Source organism: Cydia pomonella, chromosome 5, assembly GCF_033807575.1.
Source record: "Cydia pomonella isolate Wapato2018A chromosome 5, ilCydPomo1, whole genome shotgun sequence".
NCBI classification, from domain to species: domain Eukaryota; kingdom Metazoa; phylum Arthropoda; class Insecta; order Lepidoptera; family Tortricidae; genus Cydia; species Cydia pomonella.
In genome coordinates, this window is record NC_084707.1 from 12,921,867 (window position 1) to 12,946,670 (window position 24,804).

Sequence of the window (24,804 nt, forward strand, 5' to 3'; positions counted from 1 at the left end):
CTGTCAATTTGTTATTGATAAAAAACATAATTGGTAATACTCCATATTTAATGAATTTAGTTTGGTTTCAATTTTTATACAGGCCTGGAGTAGGGTCGCGTACAATAAAATGTAAAATATTATACAAGGTTGAAATGGTGAAAGTGATCAATCAACAAAAACAATACTCCAATCATTACATGAGCCAAAGTAATGTATTGCGTTACTATCTAGATTGTTTATTATTTTGCATTGGTCTGGTTTGTTAATCCTACACACATAAGAGGCAATGGAAAGTCCATTAGAGGATAATTTATACAAAGCAGTACAATCTGCAGACCAAGCATCGATTGTGTGCCTTCTAGACAGAGGTAAATAATAAATATTTACTTTGTTGTATATCTTTGCCCTTAAATTTTACACTTAGGATGGGTGTATGATATTTTAAAAATTAGATTACCTATCAGGTAATCATTTTCAACCCTTTTTCTTGATTTCAGGCGCAAACCCAAATAAGATAACAAAAAATGGCAAAACTTCGTTAGGTGAAGCATGCAATATAGGAAATATAAGTATAGTCAAATTACTGGTTAATACAACAAAATCTAGACAAACTACACATTCAAGTAGAAAGCGTCATTTAAAAACTCACAAGCGCAAGATAAAGAATGATGGGTCTCAGGAAGAAACACTTACTAAATACAAGAACCCCAGTGATAGAAAATGTATGGGTTTGCAACTTGAAAATATAGGCCCCAGTCAGACTTCTAATAGAGATGTCAACCGCGGATACTTTGTGTTCATACACAGTGATGGCTCAAGTAGTGATGAGAGTAGAATCACAAGCTTGCTGTCTCCTTTGAGCCCAGTATCGTTGACACCCTCACCACAGGATGACTTGGAGTGGGATGAAGAGATTGGCAATGTGGCTCCTACCACCAGTGAAGATGAGACTTGGACTTCAATGTATAAGTTAGTACCGTTAGTACTGTATATTTTGTTGATTTAAAGTCACTATGCCTTATACAGGGTGGGCAAATAAGAGTGATACACTTTGTTTTTAAATTATTATTATTATTTAATAAGCAGGCAGGCAGTTATGACAACTGATATGACCTGTATCCAGTATTGATAAAGATAATTATCATGAATGAGTAGTAGATATAATATGCTTGTCTAATTTATTTTTAAAGTAATAAATAAATAAAAATAAAAATTAATTTTATTGGCATTAAGGGAAGTACATTTTAGTGTGGAAGTCCCTGACTTCTGAGCTAGGTAAAAACCTGTGTTACAGAAGTCAGTGTCCTCTCCCAAACAGAATAGTAACTATTATGACTTATTAAACTACATTTACCGACTTAAAGTAGATAATTAAGGCTGGTTTTAATACTAGAAAACAAATGCCATTCTAATAAGAATACAGTGCAATTTATTTTACATTTATATTTTTGTGTGTGTGTGTGTGTGTGCGTGCGTGCGTGCGTGCTTTCAGTTTGTTCATAGTCTAGTGACAGCAACCAGGACTTTTTCCTTACACTCATGTTTATGTATGTTTAGTTTTCTTAATCTTATTATTTAAAAAACATGCCCATAAATCTTTGTTGCCGTCTGGCCGTGGCTAGTCTACATTTATATGGTGCACGTACATTAGTCAAAGTTCGTTTACTTGTAATTTTTTTTTGATCATAAGGGGTAAACAGAAGTATTTATAGTTGTCTAACAAAGAGCAATTGACATTGTTTATATAATAGACTCGTTGGATATCTATATGATCTACATGTCATGAACTTTAACAGGGATCTCTGAGCTCTTTCTAATTTTAACTTGTGGGTTTTACAAGCGCCACCCCATACAGCATTGCAAACTGGTTCACATTTTGTGCTAAAACCACATCTTCTGGGAGTTTGTTCCAAGCCCTCACCACTCAAAAAACCACCACCACCACCAATCATTAAAGTGCAAAATTTATTGAATATTTTTTCATAAATATATTATTCAGGGTTAGCAATTATAATCGACTAACCAACACAAATTTACTAAGATATTGTTGAAAATGTGCGAATACTATGCTGAAAATTGGACATATGTCAGACATCATTTTCCGCATGTATTTGCCAACCCTGAATAATATAAGTTTAAACCAATACTTAATAATCTTTGAACTTAATGTAGTTAGAATTTAAAAACAAAACTTCTTATTTGCCCACCCTATATGATGTTTAGAAAAAAATCCAGCACCATTTTGATTTGACCCCTTTAAATATTAATTTTCATTATTGCCCTAAATTTACTATATCACTGTGATAAATTGTGAATGTACAGATTTTAATGTTATTCATTCTTAATATAATGAAACGGCTGGGAGCGTGCACGACTGTCACACAACCTAGTGTCCGCAAGTCTAGGGGAAAACGTCAATTCACTACATCTTATAAAACTACTCCAAAACTAAAAACTACTGAACGGATTTTCATACGACTTTCATCTATCAATAGAGTGATTTTTGAGGAAGGCTTAAGTATATAACTTGTTAAGGTTTTGTGTAAATTGTTTGAAATATAAAGATGTTGTCGGAAAAAAACCACGCTGGCTAGGAGCTTTAATCGAAAACGCTGCCTAATCCGTTTGAGCTATAACAACACAATGTATGGCGGGGTTGTTTCTCATTCATAGGTCTACAAAAAAGTCCGCGATGTTAAATGTCTATCTTTTAAGGATAACTTACTATATATATTCGTAACTTCTAGAAAAAGATCACGTAATATGTGGCATTTGCAAAGCTATTTACATGGATACATTATTAACAATTATCAAAATAAATATGTTAGTTATATTAAGCATTTCATACAGCTTACAATGGTCCCTTACACCATACAATTTAAATGAATATTTCAGGAGTAATCGTAAATCAAAGTTTCATTTCGAGCCATATTAGAGCCATGTATGTATGCTATCCGCAGTTAGTTCAAATTTTTACCACCTTATGCGCTGGGATCGCTTTACTTACCCCCACCATGCACTTCGCACGGTCCCACATGGGAATGCTCCAGGCATTATGGGGACCTTTGAGCCCGATACGATTAAGGTTTTGGTTTCTTAATCTAAGGACATTTAATCAAATTAATTTTGGTAAAGCAGCAGCATTAATGTGTCCAGTGCTTTAATTGTGTTCAATTATTAGTATTACAAGTTAAGCTATTTATATTTATTGTAGTTTATTTATTTATGTTTTCCCACTTTCAGATGGTATGCTTCCATATTAGAATGCACTGGTGCAGCAATTGCATCACAATCAATAGAGATTTATGGGATTGATCAGCAAGATGCTTTTATGAGAACTGCATTACACTATGCAGCTGAACGGGGACATGCAGAGGTAGTGAGATTGTTGTTAGATGCAGGTAAAAGTCCTAACTAGAAACATTTAATTTACACAGCACAGAATATTGTATAAAGTGGTCCTAAACTTGAAAACAAACAAGTAAATAATAATGAATGAGACAAGCATACAGCAAACCTCACAATTCCTGTAATACTCTTGGCACCAGCCTCTTCTCATTGTCAAGAGATCATAGTCATAGATTTTGTTACTACTTTCAGATCTCTCCACCCCATAAGAAATGAAATGCCAACCAGTAGTAGATTCCCATGCGTGCAGAGCCGAGATTATAGCTAATAATGAAGTATGAAGTCCAGCATGTACAGTCAGATGAAGAGAAACGTGACCCCCCCCCCCTGCATAGACTGTTTGCAGGGGGGGGGGGGGGGTCACGTTTCTCTGCATCTGACTACCTAAATACCTATACCGGTATAGGCTGATTTTGTAATGTCTGACCATTGTCTCTCTGGTAAACATGTAATACTAATCAACTTTTACTATGGATGAAAGATAAATGAGCTAAGCCTCTGACTAAATATAAATCAGCTGTTTCATAAAAGGGCTGTGCCCATTGGCAGTAGCGTGTAACAGTACCTTACCAATAAATAAATAAAAATATTATGTATTTGTTGGGGTATTTAACGAACGAATTTTATTTAATTTGTCGGAGGGGTGCTGACTTGCAACGAGTGTGGTCGTACATTTGCTGCAAAAATTGGCTATATCAGTCACCTGAGAGCGCACCAGCGACGCTCTCAGCGGTAGAACGCAGTCGCTGTGGTCGAAAACGGCTAGGAGATGATGATGATGATAACGAGTATTCTATCCATCTTAGGAAGCAAAGTGGAAGTTATGGCCGGCGATGGTTCCACCCCTCTACACGTCGCCGTTATTAAGAATCACCCGGAGATTGTGAAAATGCTGTTGTTGGCAGGCTGCCATGTCAACAACAAGACTCATGAGAAAATGACGCCGTTACACTATGCAGCTTCTAATGGATTTATTGATTTGGTACTTAAATCAATAATTTACATGTCATGTATTAATCATTTTAATTTATCCGACATAAGGAAAGGTACAAAATGCGGCTTTAATGCCTCATGGCATTTTCTACCACTCAACATTTTTTAATATTCTTTATGTTAAATACATAATTCTTCTTCAGTCGGTCCCTCAATGCTGAGGATCGTGACATCATGTCCTACTGTTGAAAATTTATTTATTAAGTACTTACTATTATTATTTTAACAGACATAACTTATTTTGAAGTACAACATTGATGTTACACCGATAATAAAAAAATGAGCGATCCCTTTTTTAGTATTTTATACAACCGCGGTATAAAGGAAGCTTTTCAGTCGAGCACCGTGTTTGGGTTGCGAAGCTTGCTGAGTGGCTTAAGTAAGGTACGAGATTGAAAAACTTGATTTTATCACTATTATATACAAAACCTTTTCTACAAGTCAACGGCAAAACAGTTTATAGGACTGTAATCCTAAAAACTATGTAGTTTTGTTTGAGTATTTCTGGCAACACATTCGGATTTTTGTCACCGTACATACTGTCTATCCATCCTACTAACATTCTAGCTATAAAAAAAAGTAAATGGCTTTAAGCTTTTTATATGGCAGAACGAATATATTTCAGACTGTAATAATGATTATGAACTTTATTGCAAAGGTATAGGGTTCAATTTTGCGTATTATCTGGCGTCTTATGCCCGTTAAAAAGTGAATGGTATTCTTTGGATCTAAACAAGCTAGTAGTTGTATAAATAACGTAGGTCAAAGGCTCAAGTTAAACAGTTACATAATTTATTTCAGGTCAAAATGCTAGTAAACAATGGTGCTAACTTGGAAGCCAGGGACACCAGTGAGCGCACAGCTCTGTTCCTAGCGGCCGGCAGAGGGCATGTTGATGTGGTCAAATACCTCATATCAGTTGGAGCTAATGTTAACGGCGAGGAAATTCATGGTACATGAGTATTATTGATAACATAAGCCGGTGTAGCTTTATTTGACGTTCATAAGCGCATTGTAATATGCCTACTTGAATAATAAACTATATTTGCCTATATCTTTTTAACTAGTTAAGGAGACTTAGGCAGAACTTTAGAGAGTAGAGTTTTTGAAAAAAAAAAATGTAATTATCAATCTTAAGTTTTTTTCTGGGAACTTCACCGATTCCAATCCAGATTTTTAGACTTTCGCTCGATAGAAAAAAATCACGAACGTAGGTCTACAACGCACTTTAAAAAATTGTAATAATTTATGCACAAAAGCTATTAAAAATATGAAAATTATTTATTTTTGAGGGAACTCCGCGAATACTTTTTCTGTTTTAAACCTTACAACAAATTAAAATTCAAAACATGATATTCGCGTTCCGACTACGCTTACGCTCAGTGAGAGTGAGTGAAGAATATAAAACTACGAGGCCTTAAGTTTCATAACAGGGGTCGGTTGTATTGTACCAAGCCGTTTGTCACCGTTAAGGCCCCGTGAGTTCACGTTCTACCCTCACTGAGCATGCGAGCGTGAGCGAGATGGCTGTGCGCGCCCGCGGTCACGGATATCATTGTTTACAATTGTTACTTTTTATTCACTTTATTCGATCAAAAATAAAAATTAAATTTTTAGAAGCAATTTTCATATTTTTAGCTCGGAAACAATACAAACGGTTATCACGGTCTATATCCCGGTCGATTTAAGTCTAGTATTTACTTATGTATGTAAAATTAAACATTACATCATATATGTATATCCTACTTAAATGCACGGGCGGCTATTGTTGATCCGTTAAGTTCCTGTAACGTTATTGTATACATTTATTAGGGGTCATTCCTATGTTTTACCGCTCGAGTCCGCTGGATATCGTCAGTGTCATAGGAGTAGGATTGTTTATTTTTTTGTGTAATTCAATTTAGTTTTTGGTTGCGTAACTTTTGGCACCGCTATATCGTCACCTTTATCGGGAGATAGTGTGGATGTCGATGTTCGCCCGAAACAGTATACGGTTACCAGGGGCATTCTACCACACGCACTCGTTCGGTAAACATCAGTCCTTAGATTACAGTCACGCTAGCGGAGTGTTGCTCCTAGCCAAGTTAGTTCTTATAAAAAACAGTCCACAGTTCTCAAGATCTCTTCTTAGCTAATATTACCTCACTACCCCGAGCAAAACCGCGACCATCCTAACCATCCGACCATGCGACAATCCTGACGCCAAATTACTTTTTTTTTTCAGGATACACGCCTCTTTGTGAGGCAGTTTGGCGCAGATTTCCGGAAGTAGTCGAAGTATTGTTATTGTCCAGAGCTCGAATAACACATTCCCACAAACTTTTACATTATGCAATAATACAAAGACAGGTATGTTAAAACTATAAATATAAAATATCTACACCAAATGATCTAATTATAGCAGAATCATGGGGCCGTCCAACGGAATATTTTAGATGTAGGTGTAGGAACAAATTTAATTAATCTCTAACAGTATGTTAAGGTTTTCAGGTAATAAAGGGTAGGTATAAGCATATTTATCTTCAATTCAATTAATATATTTGACCAAATCGCAATTAAAAATTAAGTTGATTAGTTATTACACTTATACTATACACGAGTAATTTGCGATTTATTGATTTCATTGATTAGTCACTGTTAGTATTTAGTTTCTGCAGTCGAAAATAGATGGCGCTCTGTAGACGACAATTGAGAAAAATACGCTCACTAACCCTCTGTAACTATACAGGGTGGATCCGTTAGCTGCCCTCACTAACCCAAAAAGATAATCCCTCCTGTAGATAGTAGTAATATAAATATGACGCATGCCTTGACTAGTAATGTTATATTATTAGGTTAGATTAGGTTAGAACTTGACGCGGTGTCTTTTTTTTCTTTTTAGGGTTTCGTACCTCGAAAGGAAAAAACGGAACCCTTATATGATCACTTTGTTGTCCGTGCGGCCGCCCGTCTGTCTGTCTGTCAAGACCCTTTTTCTCAGGAACGCGTAGAGGTATCAAGCTGGAATTTATAACAAATACTCAGGTCTACTGTCCCTTAGAGCTGTGAAAAAATCAAACTTCTAATCTAAGCCAACGCAATCAAAAGATACAGCCGTTTATGCTGCAAATTTTCGACACTCGCAAGGGAATCAAAACCTACAGGGTACTTCCCGTGATCTCAGAATCTTGAAATTTGGTACGAAGCAAGGTCTGGTTTGGTCGCACAGATAAAGGAAAAATTGCGAAAACCTTACGGTTAATTTTTAGTTACATCATATAATAATATATACCTACAGGTTTGTACGGAACCCTCGGTGCGCGAGCCCGACTCGCACTTGGCCGGTTTTTTAAAATAAATAAACCATTGATTAGCTCCAAAACGGACTTAATTAGAATACCGGTTTTTTTTATAAAGTTATTTAATTTAAACTCAGGGATGCACCCTTGAAATTAACGGACTTAAAAAAACCATTGAGTATAATATTATAATTTTACATACCTACATTTTTAGGAGGAAATTGTGAAAATGCTTGCAAATTACGGCGGAGCGTTGAATCTCCACAACGATAATGGCGACACGCCTCTGCTGCTGGCGGTGAGGTTATCACAGCCTAGGGTTGCCAGAATCTTGCTGGAAAAGGGTAAATACTTTTTGTAAGCTATTTAATTTCCGCGTGGACAGTCAGCGTCAAATACTTTGTAGCAACCAAAGTAGCCAAATAGTTTGGTACACCATACTGTAAATATTTAGTATGATGTAATGTACTATTTGGCCACTTTGACTGCTACCGATTATTTGACATTATTTAATATCGTCTTCAAACTTTGCAAACCAATTTTCGTTATTTAGTTGTATATTCATATACTTAGATGAAAGTGGACGATTGCCCCGAAACTGCCTTTTCATACAAAGTAGTCCCCATTTTCCTATCTGGATATTAACATTATTTAAAATATTTTGACACAATTTGACGTTTATCAATCACAGCTATGCCTCTTCGTTTGTTTTTTTCGACCGTTTTTTATTTTTTTCAAAGTACCTAAGCGTCATGCTTTCAAGCAAGGTTTATAATTGCTAGCTTGTACTAATAATGTAGGTGAGTGCTTGACATGTTTATGGTGGGGTAATCCAGAATGCAGGACGTTTAGTTAACTTTATAATTCGTTTGTTTACAGGGGCCCACGTTAATTCATGTAACAGCATAACTGGAGCCACCGCACTTCACATAGCTGTTGAAAGTATAGACTGTCCTACAATATTTGAGGAATTGCTAACCTGCCTTCTAGAGTATATGATAGATATGAACGCAATAGCGCTTACCGGCGACACTGCCCTGAACAGAGCATTATTATTACACAAGTAAGTTATATTATTTTCTGCAACCTTTCGTGTCCCGTCCTCTATCTATAGTAATGTACTATTTCATCACACTTGCTCGTAAACGGTGTAATTTTATACCAGCACACTGAGATGGAATGAGCCCACCGTCATCGGCTTCGGGCTTAATTAACACTTGTTCGTAAATTCTTGTTTACCGCCCTTAATACACAATGTACTATATTCCTAACGTAAGACGGGCTTCACGGGTACTAAGAATGGTGGCAGTTCAGCGGTGTCATTTTGAGTGTCCCGCACGAGTACGAGCCAATCGTGTACCTAGTCTAATGCCACTAGTTACGTCCAATCGCGCGCGTAATGCGAACTCATCAACCAATCGCGTTATAGAATTCTACCCAGGCACACCAAACGAGAATGTTCGGTCGGGATTATATGAACGGGCCTATCTTTACTTTTGAAATCATGGTTACCTCTAGTTTGAGACTGACCGAAGGTTTTTGTACATTTTATTCAGGAGTAATTATGTTACCTATATACTCGTAGTACTATACCATAACCAATATGTAACATGACATATCGAAATATTTATTTAAGAAACAAACAGTATTTTATAGTTATATATAAAACTGGACATTTTCTATAAAACTAGACTTACAGTTTCCTCATTGAAAAGATCATCATGTTTAATAAAGTTACCACAGAGTAAAACAGACATAAGTCGTTATAAGTCATTGTCCACTTTAACACTTATATGGAGAGGATGTAACGCGCAATAACTAATTCATTGTTTTTCAGAGACCACGCGGCGGTGTTGCAAATTCGCTACGGAGCCAACGTCAATGCCTGTGATTTGCATTCCTGCGGTTTAGACAACCTATCAATAGCGAGTAGGCGACGCTCGAATAATCTAGCTCGTATGCTAATAAAGGCTGGTCATCATATAACTACACCTGATCCTTCTTCAGCGGTCCCTAAACAGGGCACAACAGCCCACTGGCTATATCATACCAGCAGACAACCACATAGCCTATCAGATATTTGTAGAATGCAAATTAGATCTATGGCTAAGAAAAAAATATTATTTCAATATATATCAACACTGCCTTTACCCACGAGCTTAAGAAGATTCCTAATGATGGAAGATGAAGGTCTATAGTTGCTAATGACTAGTGAATTGTTATTATTACTGAATTATTTTTAAATCATTGTTTATAATGTTATATTTATGAACAAAATAAATATTTATAGGTTATAAGCTAGTAAGAGACACACTTTCATATCCTATGTATGAATTTACTCACGATTTGTTGATTTAACATTTTCTAGTCATGTTTGATCATTTTACCTACATAGACTGATTTCAAAGATATAAAAAATTACATTACATCGCAATATAATGAACATTGTAGACTTTATCTTAAGATTATGTTGTAATGTAATGCGAGGCATATTTAATGATTTCTACACTCTACACTTAAGCGTAAATTTGTAGGAGGAGCTATCTACTCAAATTTGGAAGAAACGAAACCCGCCCTCTAGTTAATTTAGTTGATCCTTATTTCTAGTTCTGGGGGTCTGGCAGCTGATGGTGAAGATCGGAGTAGTAGGCCAGCAAATAGGTTTTATAATCAGTCGAATAACCGTTTAAATATAAGTAAAAAAAACGAGATAAAGAATAATATATCATTATTGTGTATATATTCTGCAAACAATTAGGTATATTAGTATCTACGTGTTACATCTGCGAAATGTAAACTTTGCGCCAAAGAAAATGGCATAATGTAAATGAGCTTCAAAGAAGAGTTTTTCGTAGTGGATTGTTATTATACCTACTGCTTTTATTGTTTCTTGATATTATTAGAATACATTTACATAACGCACAAAGGAATTTCTAATTTTTTCATCACACTTGCTCAAAAAAGATCTTATTTCATGCAGGCGTACTGAAGGACAAAGGCCTATATTGTTCCCGCGGGAGTTGTGGATTGTGAAAAAAAAAGGGAGTTATAACTTTATTTTTTTAATTATGTCAGTAATTCGTACAAACCAAGTGGCGTAAATGAGTTTCACTGTAAAAATACTGCCGTTAATAATTTAATATGTTTAAAAACATGTAATTTGATTAATTTAGTAGCCGTTTAAAATATTTTCACATAAGTAAATTTTCAATCGTGGCTGAATGCCGAATAGGTCTGTGTCTTCAATACCTAACCTGTCAACAAATTACATAATTTTTAAGAAAAAAAAAGACGACTTCAATGAGGGTCCGCTGAAAGAGCGACTATTGTTGATTTTTGATTTCATACAATGAAATCAAAAATACGCCTAATTATGTAGAAAAGGAGGTAATATGTTTTTTTTGTCACTGCACCCACCTTGACACATTTCAGATTTGCCCTATGGTTGACTGGTAAGATACCCGAAATAGGGTATTCGATTGTATAAGATAAATTATTTCACACCATGCATGAAATAAAGCACCAGATAATTATTGAAAAAAATGTTTGATATGTCACATTCCGCTTAAAAATTAGTTTTTTCTTCCCAAGTGTGATGAAAAACATTGTGTAATTAACATTGTGTGGGGGTAAGAATGTTGCCAACTCTGGTCTCCGCCGGGTCCCTCGCTTCCAAAATTTCATTTACCCCCCTCGTACTATATACTATTGATTTTTTTTTAATTTTCTTTACATGCGTGGCATGTCGCCAGTACGCTGGCCCAATATTACAGGGTTCTATGTTTCACTTTTATCTAACTGAAATTTGAACATTGTCATAGTACTCATAGTGACATTGAGTCGAATTTCAACATTTTCAACTATCTTGAAAATGTAACATAGAACCCTGTAATATTGGGCCAGCGAGTAGTCTGAGACGTACTAAATGCAATGAAGTGCCGGCACTTCATTGAGGCGCGGAAACTTTTTGTTACAGATGTTGACTCTAGTACTATGTCTCAATGTCGATATCATCCCAGGTATAAAGTCATGTCCATTGGTTGTCCTCATTCATACAAATCCGCGCCGCATTTCTTTTAGTATCGCCGTAGCCGAGTAAAAATGAGCTTGTTCTGGAGCTCTATAATTTCACACCTTCAATTGATTTACAACTTTGCTAGCATGCTACCATCACCGATGGCCTCCACCGATGAACAGCTACCAAACTTCCAGTTCTAGTCATAAAAATAGAATATCGAACTTATTTATTAGACGGGTGTCGTTGCTATAAAAATTGTATAGGTACAATTTATCAGGGCTAGATCAAAGGTATGTCGTGTTTGACGGTATTAAAATAGGTCACCAAAAGCACATAAGCGTCAAGCTATGCCATTAAACCTAATGTGATTCATGGAAGTGGCTCCAACAAATTTCAATTAAGGAATTGTGGAACAACATTTATTTAAAAATGTATGTCTTGTCTACTCTGCATGTAGCGGTAAGTACCATAGCTACTGATGTAGTATTAACAATATACAAAAGTATAATTAGATTAATTAGACTATAGAAATTGGACCTACAAATGTGCAAGTTGCAAAAAGTCACGATATTTGAAATTTCGGAAAAAAATCTATTTCGAAAATATGAGATGTTTCCAAAATTCTCCCTTGTAGAAATTTCAGTTTAACTTTGTAAAAATTTTAGTTTTATCATCTCCACATCATTAATTTAAATTTGATTATTTTATTATACGTTATTTTCTTGATTATTAACTATAAGTTGATTAATTAGTAACTTTTATCTCTTGCGCAATGTTTAAAAACTATCCATCTTATCTTGATTGTACTAAATGGAATTGTACAGTAATAAAACACTTTTTACATTCATGCGTTTTATTATTACTAAAACATTACTGTTAGTACAAAGGTGTAAGTGGAAAATATAAAATTGATTATATTCCTACAATGCGATAACCGCTACAAAATTTTCCAAATTACGAAATAAATGCTCTGTTTACACATGACGACAATTTAGATAAAACTTAAGACTAACCAATTGGAATGGATATTAAACTGCAAAAGACACATCTATACATTCAAAACACGTGTGGTTCTTATGATTAACAACTAAGTAGTTGCAAGTAATCGATAATTAAACAAAAACATTGCACCACAATGAGAATAACTTTAATTGAGAATCCGTCAGGTGTAAACTAGGCATAGCACTAAGAGATAGGTACTAGGTACCAAAAAGACTCAACAACCAATCTCAAAATCACTTCACATACTTGGAAATAGATATGAAGACGAATTTTCTGCCGATTATATAAATGAATAAAGTAAATATCAATTACTAATTAAAATAACCCTTAATCTTATGTGAAGAATCTTTGATAGTGGCTGTCAAGAGATGCCATGAGCAATTAAAAAGTGACGACATCTGATCTTTCCCGAGGATAATACAATATGTTGATAAAATGCACTTTGAAATTCTTATGTCCGTTTCATTAAGTGCGTGGTCCTTACAGTACCTTGCCTTAATTATATTGTGATGAAACTGATGAAAAGTCATTATTAGTCTTAACCTATACATAAAATAGAATAGAAAATTGTATAGTGATATTTTGTTTAAAAACGTTGCTAACATTTGTAACATCACTTCATTAAGTATATAAATTAAAACGGTAGGTATCTTTAAAATGGCATTTTCGCCAAAAATATCCCTCTATTACACTTATACTAGGTACTTAATTTAAAAACTTTGTGTATTTTGAAGTGCCTTACAAGTAACAAAATAGTTTTATATTCAGGTTCTATTATAGCAATATTAGGCAAATTATATAATCATAATAATCATTAATTAACATAATAACATATAATAAACCTAACGCAATTACCTCCAGACGCAAATAATACTCTAACAGGGCTGCAAGATAAATAAATAACTCTTTAAAATTAAAAAATAATATAACAATGAATAAATAACTGATTAACATAAAATACAGCTTTAACTTCGTAATTTCCACGTAACTAAATTATATTAAATATAATAAGAAAACAATATTCGATGTCAATAAAATAATTATGGCTTTCACATCAATATAAAATAATATAATGTAAACAATATAGGCACCTATTTCATACTTATACAAAATATTAGTCAAAATTTTCCAATAGTCCTTTATCATTATATGAAACGGGGCCCACACAATACTTTATTTTGATAACAATCCACACTTATACCTGCCTAGGATCCAATTTTCGGAGTGTCCGGCACAGCTAGTAATAAACAAATTTGTATAACAAGATGGTCTTGATTCAAATCAATGGAGTAATTAATCTCCAAATATCAAATTATTCAGTTCTGTGAAAGTTCGGTTGCAACACGACCTCTCTTGTCTTTAACATTAGCAAGTTCAGGACATGCTTCCAGTAAAATGTTGATCAGGTCTGTACGCTTATTAGCTATAGCCTTGTGAAGAGCAGTCTCGCCATCCGTATCTTGCATTAACACATTTGCTCCACACTGAATAAGGAATTTTAGGGTAGCTGCTTTACCTGAAATGGCAAAAAATATAGGTAGGTAAAGGTAAAACTTGCTTCCAAAAATTTTACTTTTATAGACTGAGAATTTCGAGTAAGACAGCTGTCCGCATAAAGGTTATTGAAATATAGAAAAATAAAAAATCGGGTAAAAAATTGGCTGAGGAAAAAAAAATTTATAAATAGGGCGAATGAAATGGAGTGATGGTTGAAAAAAGTGTATGAAGGAAAGCTACTTTTCACGCCGAAAATGTAATGGCTCGACTATTGGAGCAGTTTTGGAATTTCGAAAAAATTTTAATTTAAGAAAAATGCGGGTTGCAGACATCTACAGGAATTTTACAAAAGTAAAAAAAGGAGCGTAAGAACACAATAAATTGGTAACAATTTGGAGAAGGCAAATCAGAATAAAGAAAGGGTTAGGACTTTAGACTGAATATCGATGAAAACTTTAATTCCGTTGCGAATAGGTTAAATTGAGGTCGGCGCTTAACAGTAGCAAACCCCGACGTCACCTGGCGAGCCTCGTGTTAGACGGGCCCGGGTCGTCAGCTGGTGGTCTTATTGGAGCCCTCCCGGAATTTGGGAATCGACGGGAGGGTCAAAAAATTACGTGCCCCTGAGCCTTGGCGGCAAATACGCCACACGTTATTGCACAAGTTGTTGCTGGTAAAAAACCACGTGGCTAGAATTGACTGTAACGCCCCTGAGTTTCAAAGAGGAAAACCGGCTAGCGCCCAGCGGCGGCGGCTAGAGGAACCTCTTCTGCCGCAAATCTTTTTCTGACATTCTTTTTCAAAAACAAAACCTCAATTCCATCTTTCGAAAACCTTCCAATTTTTTTATTAAAAAAAGGCCCTCCTCAAAAGTTTAGATTCTATTTTCAGCCTGCCATAAATCACATTCAAAATAGGCCAAAAGGAAAAAACAAACTTCAACAACCAATGTGAATAATGTGATACAGCGCCATCTAATCATCAACACCTGAATTATGAAACCGCATAGAGAGACAACAGAAGGAGAACTGAGCAAGCTGGCAGCTAGTCACTGGAGAAGTTCAAAAATAAACTGACAGATGTTGATACATATATAGCAATTTTGCTACAAATCACAATATTATTTATACCACTGCAAGGAATCTTTCAGTGCTAAGGTGGTGGAAATTAACTTTTAGGTGTTGTGTTAACTACTTTTGACAACAGAAGCTATACCTGCAGCTGCAGCTTTATGAAGTGGTGTAGCCAATCCACTAGTCTGGGCGTCAACACAGGCTCCAGTCCCCAGCAGAATTCTACATATGTCTACATGACCATTACGTGCGGCATAGTGCATTGCTGTGTACCCAGAATTGTCTGGCATATTCACAAATTCCTTAGGATTGTTTGCTTTGTGTATTAACATGTCCACTTTCTCTTTGTCACCATTAAAAGCTGAAACAAATTTTTTGAGTGTTATTAAGCAATAGTAATTTTTAAGACCCAGATAGGTGTAATGGTGTAATACACAAACAAGGTTATGGCATATAGTTGAGACAGGCGACATCTGCCATATGTTAGTAAGAGTTTTGTTTGTGTTAAAATGTCACCAATACACAAGATTAGTGATAATTATTAAAACACACACATCCAACAATAATTAAAATAAAAATATTTAAGAAAAACAATAAACTTCACAGGCTTTAAAAGGTTGACCGTATCAGGTTCTTAATTAATACAAATAATGTAATGTTATACCAAAACACTTACCAGCATTCCAAATTCCTCTCTCCCATTCAATTTCAGATAGTGTCTGACAAACCGATTGGTTTGCAGTTGTGCAGTGAGTGTGATCACAATTGACATGATCCATTTCTAAACATGTACTGACAACAAAAACACCAAAAAATAAATATCAGTTAACATTTATAGTTCACGCTGAAGAGTCCAGGTGATCTCATTTTCTCCAGTGCTTGAGACTATTTTATAGCCAAGCAGGGACAATGAGTTTAAAGCATCTAGTACATTAGTTTTAATGGCAACTCCATTTACAACAACCCCAGACCCCGGGTATTTTTTTGTCAGTGCTCTTATTTCTTCATCGCCTAATCCAAAGACGGAGCAGTCAGATGCATGTAGGGAGCCCTTAATGGCAATGTATACAACTCCTTCTTCAGTCAGAGGAATAGTATTCAGATTGGCAGAGGAAGGATTTTGGCTACCTTTGGTATCCATAATAGTTTAAAAAATGATAGTAAAATATATAGTGTTCCACAAATTACACTTCGTCGTCTTTTGTTGGCTGCTGATAGTTACCAAAGTGCATAGCCTCTTTGCTGAAGTTTGTAATATTGTCCTGCTCTACTATCACTGATGGTTCCGGTTCTGAAAACTCCTTTCTCATAGTCCACATGTATTCATTATAGTCTTGTTTGACTGCTGTAGAACTTGATGCAACCACTTTGTAACCCAAAACCTATAAAAATCAACATAAATAATAATAGAGGATTAGCAGAGAACTCATGTAAGCATACAGAAATGAATATGTATGCTATAATTAACTTTGCCAATGTCACAATAATAAGAACTTAAATTTAAACATGCATTATGGTTTAGCATCACATCACACTACCAGCTTGATTTGCCTCAACATTACTTGTGCTATTTCAATGTCTTCTAAATTATTGTGTACAGTCAGAGTAAAATACTTTGTAGCAGTCAAAGTGGCCAAATAGTTTGGTACACCATACTAAATATAGGGTGTACCGAACTATTTGGCTACTTTGGTTGCTACAAAGTATTTGACGCTGACTGTACAAATTAAATATGGCCAGTTTAATTTTACCAAAGTAATGGGGTCAATTTTAGATTGGTGTCAATTAAAAAGTTAACCAAAGGTACTTTCAGATGTAAAGATCTAAACATTAAAGGTTTTTGTGTTGACATAGTCTTATTATGAAATTGAAACCTGTAGTATCTGCAAGAATCGCAAGAGCATATTCTAGTTAATGCTAGAAGGGTTTTGTGTTTATAGGCGCTTTTCGCTACAATCGGGAAAAACCGTGTTATCGGCTACTTTCGTAGCCCTGGCAATGAACGTGTTTATAAGCTGTAAAATGAAAATGACATGACTCATTACTTACTAACAACGTAGAATATAGAACACGCCCCAACAGATAACATTTATAACTTACCTCTAATGCGCTCAGTATTACACAGGGGTGCTGCAAGTAGACAATGGTAGAATCATCACAGTAGCCACCACACGCAAATCTTTTTAGCTGCTCAATGTCACCAGCTAAATAAAATATAATTTCACTTGTTAATTTTATTCATCGAGTCACCCTCACTGAGGATTCATGGAATATGATTATCATGCCTATATACATAGATATGTTCGTGTAATAAAGTCAACAAATGTTAAATTTAAATAGAATATCAAGATAATACGAGTAACACTCAATACAAAAATACCTTTTAAGCCGGATACTAAAACTCGCCAAGGGTTTTTATGGCCATATGATGCGAGGTTACCTCTGATCAAAATGTAGGGCATTGATTACGGATAACTTGAAGCTTTTAAGAAACTCTTTATTTATTTAGATATCTAACAACGGAATACAATAATCAAAATACGATGCAATAGTAAAATCGAATAAACAAAGTGGTTGTTTTTTATTTTATGTCACCATAAATTATATAGAGTTAAGCTGTATTCTTTCTTTTTTCAATTAAGTGCCAATTACATCCACACTTCCCGATATCGGGCCCGAAATCAGTCCCGATAATCGTTTTCCGTTTCATGGAATATCAGCATATCGTTAACAATATTTGAAATGTAAATAATACTTTGTCTATAATTGCCAAAAATATAGCAAAAATGTTCAATGTTTGATATTTTTGCATATGAACCATTTCTTTACATTTCAAAATATTGTAAACGAGGTGCTGATATTTGGTGAAACAGAAAAATATTCTTTCTCTCGCTCTTTCGCAAGTCTTCGACTTAGTGTGATATGAAAAACCAGTGCCTTAGTTATCTTAAATTTTTGAAAAGAAGCGGGAGTCGAACGGGATTTGAAACCAACAGAGTAAGAGATAGTAATAGGCAGGTGGTCGCTGCCGAAACTGAGGGGACGTCCCAGGAGAAAAGAGAAGAAAGAGAAGGAGAGCAAATGGATATATCAACTGCTAAGGGGTTCTGTGATGGAGCAGAGCGTCGGGTGGGACGCCCATCATTCAACACGTACGATTGAGATAATCCATTATCTCGAGCATTTTACGATCTGGAGCAATGCTTTGGTGAGATCCCCATAGGGTATGGTGACAGTTGAAATCGTCTAGAATAAGGCAAGGACCGTGGACATCTTCTAAAAGAGACCAGAAGTCTTTGATAATTCTGGTAGAGGGGTGAGGGATATAGGCGGAAACTACTGTATAGTTGAAAATTTTACAAGCAACAATATAAAATGAAGGATGAGATGGAGTGCTTACAATGGAGTAGTCAATATCTTTCCTGATCAAAAGGGCACATCCATCGTAACCTTTTGGGTTGTCTTGTCTCAGACAGATATAATTAGGACAATTGAAATGGAAATCGGGCTTTAGCCACGTTTCGGAAATAGCTCAACAGATAGGGTTGTATTTCTGAATGACATACCTACCTACTGGATAAACTTGAGGGCTATATTCATAAGGCCCAACTATAGGGCCACCAGAAAGGAAGGGGGATAAATTCATTAAATTATTGGCAACGTTGGGCAGTAGAGTAACAGCATTTTGCTGTAGAGTTGAAACAAGGGACGAGATGAGCGAATTGATCCTAGGCAATAGGTGAAGCAAAGAAACCATTTGATTCTGCGCTGGTGCAACTGGAGAAGAACTAGGACTATGGGTTGTAGAGTTCCTGAACATTACGCCATTGACGGGTTGGGGGGCATTATAGTCTGCGATTAGGGCCCTGTGGGTTTTCTGGTCATATCCATGGGGGATATCCATTAGTATTTTCCTCGCGTTGGTGCGGTGAACAATTTTGTGTTTCATTCGGAGGCAAAGTTGGTTTAACCCTCGTGCCTAGTAACCCTCGCAACGCTCGCAATTTTGGAATCTCGACCATCTTGGGTTGGCTTGCTCGGGTATCAGTTTTAGTACGAGCAGTTAAACAACAACTTTGCCCTCTTGTAAAACAACTATTTTTCTTCAATGTTCGTGGTCTTCAATGAGAAAAACATACAGAAAATATATTTGTGTAACTTGTTTTATTTTATCAGACAGCAGCGAGCATCTCGGCAACAATTTTTTAGTCTTTCTGCTTATAGATACAACGTAACTCTATTAGTAATGTCTTCTCGCACCCAGCTAATGTCTGTAACTTAGCAGTAAATGCAGGTCAGGCAAGGATGAAGGTCTTTTTAGGGTTCCGTATCTTTTACGTTAACGTAACGTATTGTGAATTGTGATAGTGTTGCAGGAAATAATTAGTCGGGTCCACACAGAGCGAGCATACGCGCGAGGCAATTTCCTCACGCACAAACCGGCCAGTGTAGACGTGCCTCGGCCTAGGAAAACGCGCGCGCCGCCTCGGACCTAGACCGCTAAACCTTGTTTGTAATTTTCTGTAAAATCCAGTCTTCGGATTTTTGCCGGAGAGGGATACGTTAAATGTAAGTATGGCCATGCCAGATAAACGTTAGTCCATAAAATAAGTATGATGTGAGTATGAACATTGGCCGAGGTTTTCGACAGAGGGGTAAAATCTTAAAGGCGATTCCGATTGGTTAAATGTTCTAAGGACGTGAATATCAGCACATACAAATAGTTTAAATCAAATTGGTATTATTTATTTCGTCTAAGTGCGATGGTGATGATTAACCCTGAATTTTGATTCATCAATCTATGATCTCTTGGGATATCAATTAATTAAAACAAATTATTGACGCAGGTGTACCGCTCCACCTCAGCGCCATGACAGTTAGGTAGTGTTGCTAGTGTATCTGCCCATTTATTCGAACATCACATCTCCTTTTTAACAAATTTGAAATTGTAGACAATGCATAAAATGAACCATTGTATGGAATAACCAAAAGTAATACTCGCACTAGACCACATTTTTAATCAGCATTTTAGCTATAAAGAAATGAGTGAAAACAATTAAAATAATGTAGAAACAATGAGAAACTAATTAAATTTTAAATCACTACACACGTTTGTAAACTCATACGAGTATATAGTCTTATACAGTCAGCTTTGGGTGCTTAATATTTTAACAACAATAAGTGATGATAGATAAATATTAACCACTAGTTAGTAGCACAACCCCCCCTGGGTTGGAAGGTCAGATGGCAGTCGCTTTCGTAAAAACTAGTGCCCACGCCAAATCTTGGGATTAGTTGTCAAGCGGACCCCAGGCTCCCATGAGCCGTGGCAAAATGCCGGGACAACGCGAGGAAGAAGAAGAGTTAGTAGCACAACATATCTATATCCTTACTGGAGTTTCATATAGATAGGTAGTTAAAGTAGACTAAACACTGATACATCTACAACATGTAACATTAGTAGTAGTAGACACTTTATTATACACAACACAGGCTTACATACAATTTACAGAAATAGGAGGTACAACATCCACTGAAACAATGATTGTTCCATAGATATTTTGTTCGGAATTTATTCTCTACTGTAGAGTTCCCTCTGACATTTATTATCTACTTATACCTCTCCTTTCCTTTAAATGAATTATACTTTTATTACAATCTGCCTCTATTTAATTCAATGTTGCAATTATCTCATACATATAAAAATCAGTTATCTATTAACTCTCTACAGTTAAAACATGTAGAATAAATTATTTGAATAAAACTTTCAATAGTTATTTGTGTCCCGAGGGAGGATAATTCCTCCTGTGGTGCGCATACTATTTTTCTGGTCGACGGAGGCGGAAAGTGGCAACTTCGTTTAGCGCAGCGGGAGCAAAGTAGAAGCTATTATTATATATATATATATATATATATATATATATATATATATATATATATATATATATATATATATATATATATATATATATATTATATATATTTATATTAGTACACGAACACATCACATCATACATCTGCGAAGAAATTCAAAGGTGTATGTGAAGTCCCCAATCCGCATTGGGCTAGCGTGGGAACTATAGCCCGAGCCCTCTCGCACATGAGAGCAGGCCTGTGCCCAGCAGTGGGACGTATATAGGCTGAATTATTATTATTATTCCTTTATTTCTCTTACTTCTTAGACTGAGGTTTTTTACAATATGGATATAAAAGTAAATTATAAAAATTATTATTATTATTTCCTTTATTTCTCTTAATTCTAATAAGAATTAAGAGAAATAAAATAATAAGAATTCTAACTCTTATTATTTTATTATTATATATTATTATTATTATTATATATATTAGTAGTTGAAAATGCCTATAGAGAGCCAATGATCTCGATAGTACCATAATATTGCATTGTCATACCATAAATTTTCAGCTTCATCAGAAGTGGGTCAAATTTAACTTGCAAGATTTGACCCGTACAACATACAGTTACAAACATAGGTACATTGCAAGTTAAATATAAAAGCTTGTAAAATAAGGTCAAACACGTTTTTGCTATTTCAATGTTATTTTTCATCATAATAAATGATGTACCTAGAATACTCAAATACAACCGTACGACACCCTTCACAGACAAAGCCACAAAAAGTGGGATTAGTTTATTATTAGTTAGTTTTTAAAAGTAGATTACTTGTTATGCCACATAAAAAGCCCCGAAGTACATGAAGCTTATTGGAAAGTCTTGGCATGAAAACCAAAAGCAAGATGAAAGTGGTATTAAGCCCCCCCCCCCCCTCCACTTGGAACTAGCCCAATTTAACTCAGAGGCCCCAAGAAAAGGAAGAGGAGGAGAGATAATAAACTCAAATACTTAGTTAAGTAGTGAATCGTCACAGGTTGCATAATTTCTCAAACTAAATAACTTCATCTTACTTAAATATTCATGATTTCTCGTAACAAATCCTTTTGACTTTTCTGCAGATCGGTTCATTCTCGTATTTGGTTAGGGATAGTAGCCTATTCAGTAAAGTACTTACGATATTGCTTATATTTCCTTGCCCAAATATACGCTTGTGTCCGAGAAAGGACCACGAAAGGTTTGCCCTAGTCTGAAACAGCGATTGATTTTTCCCCTTATACACAGCCAAGGTTTTATTCATGTGAGGTGCCTACGGAATCCTAAAGAGACCCAATTGAGAAAGATTAGTGAGGCTTAGTAAAATAAACCTTTCAGTCTGTATAGCGCCGTTAGCTGACGCTTTGTGCTATATGCCTTGTGTATAGGTAGGTACTCAGCCGCGTGGACTTTTGTAACAGAACTACTTCTGGCACTTTTGTCAGAAAATTATCTGTAGTTAGTAGGTAAGTACTTTCTCTTTGTTATCGATGTATATTTTCTGTGAAAATAATTATATGGAAATTGATTTGGAAGTGAAATACTCTTTGAACATCAACTCTTCAATATATTTCTAAATATTGAAGGAGAAGTTCCGAAACTGCCGAATTTCTATAGAATAAGTTCTCCGAAATTTAAATTTAGCAAACAATAATGAAAGCATGTACCGAAAGCCATTAATAGATACAGGCATTATTAGATATTTCTACTGCCTATCTAATTAATATGTATACATAAATAAATATTTATGTTGCCGTCCGCCGATCTAATACTCTTTTTTTTACAAACTTAGAAAAAACTAACCACGTTTTAATAGGTTTCTTAATTCGATCGGTATTATACCATTATAATAATTTACCACCTCCACGAAAGGCAAGATCAAGTCACATCCGAAAAACAAAATATTTGTAAAAGACGAACCAACTATTGCATCATACTCGTATTGATTTTTTGTTTACCTACATACATACGTTTGTATAAAAATAAAACAAGCCGTTTTGTTATTTTTAGTAAACGGCTTAATCGATTAATTATTTTTAAACTTATAAATAGATAGCTTATTTTAATCAATTGATTATAGTTTTTTAGGAATCGACCTTTATTAAAAAACTTAAAATTTTAATGGCTATATGTCCGCGCATGTTGGAAAACACCTTTTATACTTATATTTAAAAAAAGCTTTCTCAAACACAAGTGGAAATATTGTCATTACGTTCATAATAATAAGATGCGAAACGCCGTGTTGCGCGCGGTAAAGCGCATCACAACCATATCATCTTTCTGTAATTATTTAGTCTTTGGCAACAATAACTCCAATATTATTACACTTGAACTGAGCACAGGTATACATAGTACAAGGAAGGAAGGCACGGAGCGACGAGCGACACAGCCTCTTCGTCTCAAAGCTAGCTCACGACTGCCGGCCACGTGTTTTTCGAGCTACATATGCACGAAATGTTGAAAAATGTTAAATTTCTTAAAAAAAAATGTTTTATTAATATTACGAAACGTTGCATTTCTAGTACCTGTCGAGACATTTATTTAACTTTAATCGAATAAGCCGGTTAGTATAAATAAGCAAAGTTAATCGTAAAACGGCCTGTACCCCTAGTGTAACTTTGATCGACATCATAACGTGACGAACGCGTTTGCGTTAAGTCTCATTTTGTATAGGATTTTGAGGTTCCAAAACGTCCCGCTTGGCGCGCTCTTTCGAAATCCAATACAAAATGAGACTAAACGCAAACGCGTATGTCACGTTTGGAAATCGAATTTATTTACACTAGGGGTACTGTTGTAATGTTTCTTTTATGAAGAAACTATAAGTCACAGGAAAAAAAGTCACGTCAGAAATGTTGTACACAAAACGTAAATTCATATGTATTTTTTTCATATTTTTTTGTTGAACCGTTAAGAAGATATGCCCTCTAGAAAGTACAAGTTTACGACTAAAAACACACTGGGACACTGAAATTAAGTATAATTTTTATTTTTTATGTTTATTAACTATGGAAAATGCCCAATATGAAGAGAGGGTAAAATTTCAAAGTGTATGACTAGATTAAGTGGGGTATCATTTGAAACAACTGAAATTGTACATTCCAAAAAAAAATTATTTTCTTTTTCGTAGTGAAAAAAATTGATTCATGGAGGAAAATGTGAAAAAGAACTACTTTTACAGGAAAAACATAATCAGACATCTATCTTGGCTTTTTTTTAATTAACAAAAAACGTTTCCGACTTCAGTTTGCAATTGAACAAACTCTACGTGCGTTTATTACACTTGAAATTTCTATGAGATTACATTAACGATACCTTTTTGAAAATAAAAGAACAATTTTTGAAATCGGTTCACATGATAGAGAATTATCTTCGAAAAACCAGCATACGCGCATTACATCGCGCAAATTAGTTAGACAATTTGCTAATAGATGGCGCTCTACACAATTACACTTAGTATAGATACTTCTGATCAAGTCATTCCCCCTTTATAGTTATACGAGATAATTCACAGTTCGTACGGAACCCTCGGTGCGCGAGTAAAACGAACGCGCACTTGACCGTTTTTAATTTTCAATAAAAGGATACGTCAAGATTGTTAACTTTTTTCTAATGCTAAAAAAACGAATTATAGCCACGACACGATGTCGTTTCGCCCTTTACGAA

General features: G+C 35.3%; 4 protein-coding genes across 5 annotated transcripts; 1 reads left to right on the forward strand and 3 right to left on the reverse strand.

Annotated features, from left to right (window-relative positions):
* Positions 1-3: 3 nt before the first annotated feature.
* LOC133517741 (ankyrin-2) lies at positions 4-12,522 on the forward strand. The gene is made up of 9 exons (XM_061851129.1): positions 4-350; positions 480-951; positions 3,226-3,383; positions 4,197-4,372; positions 5,185-5,335; positions 6,608-6,732; positions 7,876-8,005; positions 8,541-8,724; positions 9,499-12,522. The coding sequence occupies exons 1-9, from the start codon at positions 269-271 to the stop codon at positions 9,857-9,859; spliced, it is 1,839 nt and encodes a 612-aa protein (XP_061707113.1). The 5' UTR covers positions 4-268; the 3' UTR covers positions 9,860-12,522.
* On the reverse strand, positions 12,515-16,610 carry LOC133517742 (ankyrin repeat domain-containing protein 39). 2 transcript variants are annotated; one of them, XM_061851131.1, is made up of 4 exons: positions 16,474-16,610; positions 15,928-16,043; positions 15,394-15,612; positions 12,515-14,197 (listed from the first exon to the last, which is right to left on the reverse strand). In XM_061851131.1, exons 2-4 carry the CDS (start codon positions 16,028-16,030, stop codon positions 13,998-14,000), a joined length of 522 nt encoding a protein of 173 aa, XP_061707115.1. In that variant the 5' UTR covers positions 16,031-16,043; positions 16,474-16,610; the 3' UTR covers positions 12,515-13,997. The 2 variants fall into 2 exon arrangements, with proteins under 2 accessions (XP_061707115.1, XP_061707114.1); XM_061851130.1 differs by lacking the exon at positions 16,474-16,610 and having other exon boundaries at positions 15,928-16,167.
* LOC133517744 (uncharacterized) lies at positions 15,948-16,392 on the reverse strand. Its single transcript, XM_061851134.1, has one exon. The coding sequence runs from the start codon at positions 16,390-16,392 to the stop codon at positions 16,084-16,086; it is 309 nt and encodes a 102-aa protein (XP_061707118.1). The 3' UTR covers positions 15,948-16,083.
* LOC133517743 (uncharacterized) lies at positions 16,436-17,827 on the reverse strand. The gene is made up of 3 exons (XM_061851133.1): positions 17,632-17,827; positions 17,352-17,455; positions 16,436-16,633 (listed from the first exon to the last, which is right to left on the reverse strand). The coding sequence occupies exons 1-3, from the start codon at positions 17,711-17,713 to the stop codon at positions 16,436-16,438; spliced, it is 384 nt and encodes a 127-aa protein (XP_061707117.1). The 5' UTR covers positions 17,714-17,827.
* Positions 17,828-24,804: the final 6,977 nt, after the last annotated feature.